This window comes from Gobius niger (genome assembly GCF_951799975.1).
Source record: "Gobius niger genome assembly, chromosome: 4".
Taxonomy (NCBI): Eukaryota; Metazoa; Chordata; class Actinopteri; order Gobiiformes; family Gobiidae; genus Gobius; species Gobius niger.
The window spans coordinates 22973946-22985906 of record NC_136855.1 but is presented as its reverse complement, the minus strand read 5'-3'; the positions used below and the strand labels follow the sequence as shown (position 1 = coordinate 22985906).

General features: G+C 42.0%; 2 protein-coding genes across 3 annotated transcripts; one reads left to right on the top strand and one right to left on the bottom strand.

The window, feature by feature from the left end:
* The first annotated feature begins 159 nt into the window (after positions 1 to 159).
* On the top strand, positions 160 to 6041 carry mthfsd (methenyltetrahydrofolate synthetase domain containing). 2 transcript variants are annotated; one of them, XM_079555645.1, is made up of 8 exons: positions 160 to 648; positions 744 to 847; positions 1044 to 1157; positions 1443 to 1556; positions 1658 to 1748; positions 3194 to 3306; positions 3445 to 3570; positions 4666 to 6041. In XM_079555645.1, exons 1-8 carry the CDS (start codon positions 621 to 623, stop codon positions 5407 to 5409), a joined length of 1434 nt encoding a protein of 477 aa, XP_079411771.1. In that variant the 5' UTR covers positions 160 to 620; the 3' UTR covers positions 5410 to 6041. The 2 variants fall into 2 exon arrangements, with proteins under 2 accessions (XP_079411771.1, XP_079411770.1); XM_079555644.1 differs by lacking the exon at positions 1044 to 1157 and adding an exon at positions 1188 to 1301 and having other exon boundaries at positions 164 to 648.
* Positions 6042 to 7126: 1085 nt separating this feature from the next.
* Positions 7127 to 9739, bottom strand: foxf1 (forkhead box F1). Its single transcript, XM_079555411.1, has 2 exons — positions 8439 to 9739; positions 7127 to 7710 (listed from the first exon to the last, which is right to left on the bottom strand). Exons 1-2 carry the CDS (start codon positions 9412 to 9414, stop codon positions 7541 to 7543), a joined length of 1146 nt encoding a protein of 381 aa, XP_079411537.1. The 5' UTR covers positions 9415 to 9739; the 3' UTR covers positions 7127 to 7540.
* Positions 9740 to 11961: the final 2222 nt, after the last annotated feature.

Below are 11961 nucleotides of genomic sequence, written 5' to 3'. Positions count from 1 at the left end.
AGCTTGATATTATTTTCGATATTATCATCCTGCGATAAAAAAATAAAAAAAAGTATGACTTTGCTCTAAAATAAACAAGGCTAACACATATATAATGCAGTTAAAGTAAGATGTGGCTCACAGAAAGCCGCAGTTGGCATCTTGAATTAAATATTGAACTGCAGTCTGTAATGACAGACAACATGACATTTAAAAAAGCTTTCACACAAAAGTGTCTGCGCCACTTATTGGTGAAGAGCTCCATCTAGTGGTAGATTGTGAGGCTTACAGGAGAACAAACCTGCCTGGAGGGGGCAGAGTCACGCCTTTTAAAATCACTCCCATTCGTTTGCAAACGCGAACCACACGTCACAAAGCTGGACACAAGTTACTGCATTCTGTCCCTTTGACCACAGTGAATTGTGCGGTTTTTAGATTTGTTTTTGAACATATACTAAGACGTAGCCTTCGTAGTTTCGCGGTTGGTGTGTTTTGACCTGTCTAAGCTGCCGTAGTTATGAGAAACATTGACAAGCAGCTGTTCTTCAGTATTATATTACTGCACACACGTGGAAGACTCCGTTATTTAAGATACACGCAAGTTTTGGAGAAAGCGCACGTTTTGTGGTGACATTAACGCGATGGACCCGATGATCAGCATACATCCCGGTTAGTGTCACGTAGCCCGTAGCGCAATGTGTGATATTTTTAATTGTTATTATGCAAGGCCTTCTGCAAAGTTACTGCTGGTTCTTTCTCCCCAGGCGCGACAAAAGAAGATATTCGTCAGAGAGTTTGGCAGTACATCGAAGAAAATAATCTGGCAAATTTTCCAAGACCTGTCTTCAACAGAATCCCAAACTTCAAGGTTTTGCATTCACAGTCCATTATAACATGCTCTGACAGATGATACAAAGTAGGCTCCATAGTGGAAGTTTCATTTATCCAGTGTGTTGGATGTGTACAAACGACTGATGCAAATCTAGATACACTAAGACGCTTTAGTCCACCATTCTTATCCAACACGTTTTAACAACTCTCCTGTGCCCCTTATTATTGGCCAGGGCGCAGCTCAGGCTTGCAATAAGCTCCCGGTCCTGCAGGAGTTCAAGTCCAGCCACACAGTCAAAGTTAACCCAGACAGGCCTCAGGAGCAGGCGCGGTTCCTTACACTGGAAGTAAGTCACAGTTTCTCTTCTTCTGATTAGGGCGCCTCAACCGCCTGCACCAAAGTATCTGAGCTCCAGGTATTCGCCCAGGCAGAAGAGGTAAAGGTGGACCCCGACAAACCTTTGGAGGGGGTCCGACTGGCCATTTTACAGGTAGCAGACCAACAATTGAAAGAGAAAAAAAAACTTGATACACAAGAGAAAGTCATTTCAAAGAACAATTTGTTGTTTTAAAATGGTCATGCGTACGTATAACACAACTTTTAGCCTAATCTTTTGTCATTATCTTTACAGGCGGAGAAAACATTATTGGTACCGACTCCTCGCTTACGCACTGGCCTTTTCAACAAGATCACCCCTCCTCCTGGAGCCACCAAAGAACAACTTCGCATATGCTCTAGTTCACAGGTTTGTCATGTGGTCAAACGGTATCACATTTGGACGTCCCTGTGAATCTCAGATCTCAAAATGGTTAAATGTATGCGCCTGTGCTCTTCTGTCCGCTGTAGGGAGTGAGAGACTTTAGCGTGCCAGTGGGTCTGGATGCAAAGGTGAAAGTGGACCTGGTGGTGGTTGGTTCTGTCGCAGTGTCAGAAAAAGGTGAGCTCTGTGATAAATTATGGCAAAAGGTTTTCAAAAGGTAGGCATGTTGGGAATGATAAAATCACATAAAACCACAGTGATAATTTACTATTATTTTAAATACTTCAAAGTACTTATTTATACAGTTTAGATTAGAACATCAATGACATACATTTCTGTGAGTAATCCGCAAGTTTGTGAATGAGAAATGAGTGGAATCAAAAAGGGACTTGCAATACATAAGAGACACACAGCAAAAAAGGACTTGTAGGAAATGTTTTAATGTTTCAAGCGTATCTAAGTTAAATGTATGTTAATGGTGATGTTAAAATGTATAAATCCATGGTCACGGAATATTCATCTACATTTAAAACCAGTTTTTGTACTGTAAGATCAACCTGCCCTGGGGCGACAGGTGGAAATGAGCACTTTTGCCATAACCTGGTGCAATGTATCTTTCCTTTTGGTCAATGTTAAATTGGGCCCTGTCCCTGTCTCAATAAAAACTATATCATGCCATACCATACCAGCACAAAAGTAAAAATACAGCGATATAAAATTAAACCTTCTGATGTTGTACAGAGTTACAAATTCACATCACGATTCACCCTGAGTCAATTAATACTCTGTTTATATAGTACTCATGGTCCAGTGAAGGCAAATCATTCTCATATTCAGAAACTTTTCTAATCAACTTTCAATTACTCTGAACTAGTGGGTATTTAGAACCCAAATGAAAAGGTTTGTGACTTAAAGCCTGTTATCAGACACTCACCCTGTCTACGTATGACCCACTATTTAGATGTTTAGAAACAGAATACCATAATGGCTGTTTATTGCTGTTACAAATGACAAGAGGCAGAGAGTAAATGTCATGTTTCAATAGTCTAGTGAGTTGTTAAATATGTTTACTGGCACAAGCTACCTACTGGAACAGCAGCAGAAATGAGAGCAGGGGGCTGTGTGTAATGAGAACCATTTTGCCTGTTGTGGCTTTTGCTGCAGCCTGCTCTCCATTTAAAATGCCTTTCTACTCAAGACATATTTTGATCTGCAACTGTTGAATCCCTGGGATAACTGTGGCCGAGGTCTGAGAGGCAGAGATCAGGAATGGGTATGTTTCAAAGTGGCCCAAATTTAGCTTTTCATTCTACGTGTGTTATACTGCTTGAATGTGTATAGCTCACGCACAAGGAGTCATTTACTAAACGTTTGCTCATCTACAAAACGAGTAGCACGTGCAAAAGTGGATCAGCAACTGAATCATTTACACAAATAGTAAATGAGGTGTATCATGGCCAAACTACACTAATACACATACACTGGTGTTAATCTTCAGCATACTCATGGCTTTTGTAACGTCCTGCATTATGTCCACATCAGATTTAAAGGCATATTTGCCAAAGGTTAGAGCAATGTTTATGGTTTGTCCGACTGACTATTTGTTCTTGTCTTAACCACAGGTTTTCGCATTGGAAAAGGAGAGGGATTTGCTGACATGGAGTTTGGAATGATGGCCTCAATGGGAGCAGTAAATGAGTCAACTGTGGTGGTCAGTGTAGTGCACGACTGCCAGGTCAGTTTTCACATTTAGCTTTGGTAATAGATTTTTAGTCTCAGTATAGAGAGAAAAAGCAGGAATAAAGCAAGAATCATTTTTATGTTAATCTACATATACCAATGGATTCCGAATTTTTCAATATTCCATCTTTAGGTGGTGGAAATTCCAGAGGAACTCGTAGAGAGTCATGACCTGACAGTGGACTATATCCTCACACCCACCAGAGTCATAAAAACAAACTGCCAGCTCCCCAAACCACAGGGAATCATCTGGTCAAAGGTACTGCGTGTTTATTTTTAATGATTTTAGATCCAATGTATCCCCTATGCATTTAAATACAATGTATTTAAATGCATAGGGGAATATGGCACTGGCACCGGAGGTGTAAGAGTGTGTGCGTTTGTGTGTGTGTGTAGGTGTGTGTTTTTTTAATGTTTTTATTTTTTATTTTTTCATTTTATTTGCTATAATAGATAATCTAGATTGTAAGATCAATCCTTCACTGTAAATGTATTAAGGAGGTGCATAAAATATTTTTATAATATAGAATATGAAAACAGCACAAACGCTGCCCTCTAATGTCCACTATGCACCAGTCTTTTAAAGAAATTGTGAGGATTGTTTTTTATTGTTATCTTTATTGTCCTCCACGTCTCAGTCAGTGCCTCAGGGCAACCTATCAGGAGCAGTGGGCGACCACTTTGCAACGCCTCATCTCCAGATCTTGAGTGAGGATCTTGGTCAGGAGTATCTAGCTAGAGGTTGTACCAAAATCTAATACTTGTCATTCTAAAAATATAAAATAGTGTATTCATATAATACAGGCTCAATCAAGTGAGCATTAACCCTGGACTGTACCAGGACTCAGGTCATGACACAGTAATACCGTTTGTGTTAAATAATTGAAATTGTGTATTTTATTGATGTACACCTAGTATTAATACAAGCACTGGTTTCTTGAGACGTGCAGTAAACAGGACCTAGTGAACTGTCAGACAGGAAGGCCATGTCTGAGCATCAAAGGCTCCTCTGCCCAGCCAGTGCGGCTCTCAGGGGCAGGGGAGCGACAGGTCACTGCTTGAACAATAGCCCAGTGTATCCTTTACACCAGTGCTCGCTATCAAAGGCTGCCAAGGCACTTGAAGACACAACAAATCAAAACAGAAGCCTTTATTTTTAACCTTTCGGGAAGTGAAATGTCCTGCTCTGCTATAAAGATCGGTAGTTGTGTTATCATTGTAGCATGTGCTCCAAGGAAGTCCACACAGTGGTTCATTTGTCAGCTTTCATTACATTATACTGTCCTCATACAAAGTTGACATGATGGAGCTTATTGGGCTCTTTTTTTGGGTTTGTTTTCTTTTTTTTCTGCAGCTGGACATCGAGAAGCTGGAGAAGATACCTATTCTGAAGAAACTGCGTGCTCTTGAGGAGCAAATGGGGAAGGATGTTACTTTGGGGGTGGCGCCGGCTAAAGCTGAGCCCAGCCAGGCCAAGAAGCCAACTGCACGGAGGCCAAGGCAGAACACACAGAAAGATGTGGGGGAGGAACCCAAACAAGCCCCCAAATACGAGCAGGGAGCAGTACCTCAGCAGAAGAGCAGACAGCGGATAGTGAGAGTGAGGAAAGAAAACAAAGATGCTGGTGCTGGAGGGAGGGAGGGCGAAAGTACAAAAGCTAAAAGAGCTGGCACCATGAATGAAAAGGGTTTTGAAGAGTCTAGTGGTGACTACTCATCTCGACCTAAGATCCCAGACACGGTGACCAGCCTGTACTTGGGGGGCATCCCGCCTGAGCTCCGCGTTAGTGAGTTGAAGACCATGCTCAGAGAGAAGCAGGCTGTCCCACTGAGACTCACCTGGCAGGGAGCTCAGCACAGGGCCTTCCTGGACTACACTGACCCTCAGACAGCGGAGGAGGCCCTCACGGCCCTGCAGGACCTGTCTGTGAACGGGCACGAGCTACAGGTGGAGCTGGCCAAGAGCCAGAGGAGAACCAGGAAGAGAGGCCCGCAGCAGTCCAGACCAGCCCAACACGAGACTAAAACCACCAACCAGGGAGAACGGAGCCCCAGCTCTGAAAACGCGAAGGAGATTTCACAGAATGTAGAGGGATGAGCTTTTTTCTACGTCTCCAAAATGTCACGTATTATTAAAATGATTCAGTCCTAAATGGCCATTTTATGAATAAGACAAGAATTATTTTTTTCAAAGTATTTCACTTCACATGATACCTTTTATGTATCATACAGAAAAATACAGGTGATGGAGCGATTAAAATTACAGAGCAGTTTATACAAACTTTTAATAAATGTATCGTCAAAAAGTCTATTCTCACATAACAATCACTATAATACTTTTTCTTTTTAAGAAAGGTTGCCTTTAGATTGACCACAATTTTAAAGCCTAGTTTTGTTTTTATAAATTGATGAGCACTACGTCTTACCTGCTGTTGTAAAATGACCTTTCCCTAAGCGGAACAAGCGTGCAGCATGTCTGTCTGCATGTAGCAGGCTAGAGCTGCTTCTGGATCTGTCAGTGTGGGCAGCGTTGGGAACAGCTGTGCAGCGTCTCATGCCTCTCTCAAACTCACTAATGTCCAGGGCTGTTCTGATGATCAAGCTGCCATTCAGCTTCAGTGGCATTTTACTAGAGTTCACGCTGTGGTCATGCCAAAGGAGAGCAATGCATTGTACTCTGAGACCTACGGATGAGTGCGCATACATCGGCAGCCGCACTCTCCAAATCACTACACAATGAGATCAGGTTCATTCCTGATGTCAGTCGATTTTAATCGGGTAATAAAAAATGTTCTAAAAAATAGCTTCTCTCATGTGTTCAACATTTTTTTTTTTTTTATCTTTTAAAACAATTTAAATATATATTTTAAAGTACATGGCGTGTTTATGCTTGCATTGATATTATTTTGTTGAAGTGAAATCCACTTAAAGGCATTTAGTTTTTCGGTTTAGTTCTTTGTGTTTTTTGTTTTAATAATACTGCCTGGTTTGTACGTCATGTTTTTTTATGCTAACTTCAATTTCATGAAAACACTCTGCTTCATAATTTTGTCATTAAACCTTGTTTCAAACCCTTCTGTTATAGACACACATCTCTATGTAGGCGTGTATGTCAATAATGGATTTTACATTTTTTAACAATTTAAGAAACACACTTTGGGGTCATTTACCAAGCGTTTGCTCATGTGCAAAACAAGCAGTACGTACTAAAGTGGATCAGCAGTAGAATTATGTTTTTACTCTCAGCATTGTCTTATTTACATCTCAGATTTAGGTCCCTAATACTGTACATTTGGCCATATCAAATGGTAAATTAGGTGTAACATGCCCACAAAATAGCATATTTATTTGCACCCACTATTTAGCACCTTTCTTGATAAATGATCCCCTTTGAGTGTCAGTATTACATGTTCTCCTGCATTTAGACTGAAACACCCAATAAAGCAAGTTACATTTCAAAAATTGAGTCTTATTTTTATTGTACATGTTTAAAAAAACGGCGCAAGGTTGCAATATTGAGATTTGGACTCCAACAGCCCAGCAGTTATTTTTTATTCTCAATGAATGATTGTAAGTAGGACCTTTAAGAAGAGTATGACCTCGCTTTTGGACCTCAACCTCCATTTTCTAACATTTTAATACAGTGCTGCAAATATAGCCTATTTTCCTAATATCCATCATCAGTATAATTACCACAACAACAGTGCTAACAATATATACTTCAATTTAATTATTAAAACAACATTGCGCGTTCTGACAAATATTGCCAATAAACTTTTCCAATCTTGCCTCAAATTAAAATACGCAGGCCTAGAATAAATAAGTCGCGCTTATTGGTTATTCACAAAGTGCCTTCATCATGTGTACACAGTCCGTGCGGACTTACAAAGCAAATGTGGCGTCCATGAAGACTCTGCAGAAATATTGACGATAAACAGAAATGGTAAAAGAAACTGTGCATTTACAATTGCCTCACAATTAAGGTAAAGAGGTGTTTTCCCGCTCTGTCGGACTGCGTACCAAACAACAGATGGGCAACAGTCTCTGCCCGCTGTGGTCAAAGATCAAAAACAATAGTTATTATTACAATTATATTATTACAACATTAAATGCGGTGCGTTCTTGGCCGTGCGTAAAATGTAGTCCGCGCTACTCCACGGCCTCTTTCAGTGGTTTCTTCCGTTCGTGAAATCCACCGCTTGGCCTTGGCCTATACATTGTCCACGTGATCACATGACGCACGGTTTGATGTCCTGGTAGGATACCTGCTGGTGGTGGTAGTAGGAGCCGCTCCCCGGCCCCGGGGAGTGCATGGCCGAGGACGCCATGGCGTTAAAGGAGAAGACGAACTCTTTACGGTCGCACATGCTGGGAGACTGGGAATGGTAACGGGGGATCCCTGCAAAGACAGAATTTAGCCTGGTTAATAAACAGAAGCCCATTGGACACTCTTATTGATTAAACAAATGTAAATAGGCCTGCATTATTTTCAAGTAAGCTGTTAATATTGAGTTTTTATTTAGCCTAACTGACTTTCAACGCATAAGACAATGTACGTTTGGAACATAAGAGGGCAATACGGGTTGTGTGTATGGCTACATCAACGTTTTTGTTTGTCATTAAGTATAAAGATACGAAAATCTAAGTAGATTATTCTGTTCAACAAGAGTAGCCTAAAGAATGTTCCATTTTGAACATATCGCTAAATACGCACAGTTGATTACATTTGTAAATATATTTTCCTCAGCACTGAAATAGCCAATAGGCCTATAGGTGAAATCTATGAGGAAAGCTCCTCTACAAACGTCTCTCCATATCTGCAGTAACTTTGGGTCTTATTTATTCAGAGTCCACTCAGTCTGTCCTGATAGTGGACAGTGGGCGGCTGCTTCGAGGCTATTAACCAAATTGACAGTGGTTTAGTTGCACGCGAGTCCCGGAGGACCCTGGGCCTCAGGGCAGACTGAAATCACGTTCATGTTTTCTTCTGCCGGGTTGTCACGAACCTCTACACTGTCCTTCCCGTTTGAGTTTATACTTTGAACCAAATCTTACGCATGCAACCTATGACAAAAATGTTCGAGAAAAGTAGCCCAATAATCAATAAAAGGACTGAAGTGGGCCTACCTTGTAAGTCTGTAGTGCTGTGTCCATTCTGATGCAGGTATGACTGCTCCAGCGAGTGTGTGGGTAAACTGGACTGAAGAGGGTTGGTTCCCGGATTACAGGGAGACAGCGGCTGTTGCTTTATGTACGAAGCACCGTTATTGAGAGAAGAGGGCGGCGTAGGGGCCCACGCAGACGCGGAGCTGGAGTACACCGGGTGCGGCTCCATGACTCCTCCGCTTGTGAGCAAAGGAGATGCAGAGTTGTCGTGGTGGGGGTACTCGCCTCCCGTGGACCCTGGACAACTTCCCATATAAGAGTGTCCACTGTTGGTTGACAGATGTGACATGGAGTGTCCAGACAACGCCATGCCTTCCATGTTACCCGCCAAATGTCCGTTCATCATGCCAATGCCGCTGTCCAGTGACAAGCTATTGGGGGCACATGACAGGCCCCCGCCACTGCCCTGGAAGTTGTATGACTCCGGAATGTGGTTGAAGCCCAAGCCGTTCATCATGCTGTACATGGGCTTTAGCGCCTGGCACTTACGTCTAAAACCTCGGGGTCTTCTTCTAAAGGAGCCCTCTTCGAACATGAACTCACTGGCTGGGTCAATAGTCCAGTAGTGGCCTTTCCCAGGCCGGCCGAGCCCTTTGGGCAGCTTTATGAAGCATTCGTTCAAAGACAAGTTGTGACGCACGGAATTCTTCCATCCTTGGTATGAGCCTCGGAAAAATGGGAAACGGCTCTGTAGGAATTGGTAGATTTCACTTAACGTGAGACGTTTGGTCGGAGAACTTTGTATCGCCATTACGATGAGTGCGATGTATGAGTACGGGGGCTTCTCCGGACGACGAATTCCCGCATTCGTCTTTTTAGTTTTGGAGGTGGATGAAGCGCTTTCCATCACTGCCGTTTGAGCGTGGGGCTTTTCAGGCACAGACATCGGGCTGCTCTGGGCAGTCTGTGCTGAAGGCTGCTGAACTTCTGCCGTCATTAGAAAGTTTTGTGCGTGGGGGGAACAAAATGACTCCACTTCCACAAACGGTGCTGTTAAAATCCCCAAAAAACAGACTGCTCTTCAGCTTGACGCACGCGTAAAAGTATCTAAAATCCCGAGTTCTTCCTGATTGAATCTTCTGACCCCTCTCTGCGTCAAGTCTCAAATGTAAAAAAAAAAGACCAGAACAGGAGCCACTTTCCAATGCGCCTATGAGGTTGTCGTGCGTCCCATCAGCTCCGTTTTTACTTATCTGTTGCCATCAGCGCACTGGGAGCTGGATGTCTTGGCTGTCCTCATGTTGGGACCCGCCCAATTCCCTCCTACTCCGGTGGTGGGCTGTTAGCGTGCGCATCTGAGTCTGAGCTCACTTTTTAGCCAAATCCATTTTTTCTAACCCCCATGGATTGAATGTTAAATTTGGTTATCCGAAATACCGTCAAAACTCACACGGATGCACTGTATAACATGTGTGATGCAATAATGTGTACATTCAGATAAATATATGATTATTTTTCATATTAATTTATGTCTTTTGCATTTTACAATTGGAAGACGAACCATCCATACTTATCAAAATCCTTTATAAAACTATTGGTCTATTATTTTAAGCGAAAAAGCTAATTTATCGAGTGTTCAATCGATAGCTCGTGTTCCAAACTTCAGTGAGGAGAGAAAGGAACATGGGCAGGATGTTTATGCTGGGCAATCTAAACATTTTGCCTGCCCTTCTTTAAATAAAATATCAAGCAAAGCCCCAGATCGCCTAATACCCAAGTCGCACTCTCACAGTTCGACAAGATGCGCACGTTTTTGTAGGAATATTGTTTGTTTAATGAAGTCATAATATTTATGCAGGACGCAGAAGGAGAGAAGTGCAACACAGCCGAGAAGTGCGCACTCAGACTTGGACTAGAACGAGCGACGAGCGTCTCCCAATGGACTCTCACTCTGAAGTAAGTTCATTTATATAAAAATAAAAAACTATAGGCAACTCCTACAGTTAAAAGACAGTTTGACAGAGGAAACAGCTGGTTCATAAATAGCCTAATAATAATATATGTAGCATACCATTCCGAGACCGTATGAATATCCGTCTATTGGTCTGATCAATATATAAATATGTATTAGTCAACGCGTTTATAATAAGGTTTGTGATGACTTACAATCTACCAATACTGTCCGATACTTGATCCTTATACTTCTTTGGGGTCTAATAAAACCTTGACTCCTCGAATGCCACCGCACGCGTGTGCCATCGTCCCATCATCCCGGTCTTACGTCACTTATTAATTACGCAATAGCCTTTGGAAAGTGGCTTCTCTATAAGACTTTGAATAAATGCGTATAACTAGTTAGTTAGTGCAGTCTCGGTCAGTCGTCTCCGGAGAGCGACACGTTTGTCAGAATACAGTGGACCACCCAGCGCGCACCAGGGGCACGCGCGCTCCTGTCCTCTCTCTGCCTACTGCCTTTCATTAGCGCTCATGACTTCATTCCATTACGCCGATTTCTGCGCTCACACGCTCCTTGGACCCAGGGGATGTCGTTTTTTCTCCACAAAATGATGTTGTCCTGCGCTTTTATTTATAAATGTGGGGGGGGGGGGGGGGGAATATTTGGCTCTGCGTAATTTCATTTTTAATATAATCGTATAATTCAATACAAGTGTGAGTCTGTTTGTCAAACAGGACTCAAATGGGACAAAATGTTTTCCTTTTATTATTAAATGTTGCGCTCCAAGTTTTTTTTTTTGCTTATGTTTTATTTATTTTCGTAAAATAGCCATTTACGTTTTTATTCACCTGAGAGCTCGGTCTGAACAATTTGTTTGGGTACAATGGCCAGAATGGAGAATGAATTTGAGGTCTAAACTTTGCTTTATCACAGACGGTGTCCTGCTTTTTCCATGACGTCTTATTATGAAATATTTGACAGCGCTGCGTCCTCAGGAATGCGGGACACATAAGTGAAGGTGCAGCACGCAGGACAGCCTTTCCGGGATACATCATTGCCCTATTTAGAATAGCCTACATTCTTCTTTTTTTTCTTTTAACAACAACGTGACCTAATTAGCTAATAGGACAACTAAAGTTCCTGATAGTTCACATCTGTCTGTTACAGAGCATCTGTATTTTTCATTTAGGCTCCACTATCAATTTGATTTGATGTAGCCAACACAACTATGTATGTGACCCTGCTTTGTCAATTAACAATTTCTGTTCAACAATAAAACCATGTGAGGTTGTTTTATTAATGACTGGTTGTGGGTCAAGAGCGTGGCGCATGGGGTCAGCGCGAGGCCGCACTTACCCATCCACTGGTTACATGAATGCATAAATTACTTCAACATAAGACTTTATATTATTTTTTAGAATTAACAAAAATAAAAACCGAAATATTAGCCGATGTTACATAATAAGTCAATAGCCTAAGTAAATAATAGACATTTCCAAGCTAAGTTGGCATCCTTTGACTCATGCTTAAAGTAGTAGAAGGAAGTAGGCCTATAAATCTACCGCAAAAACAATAGAATAGGCTTTG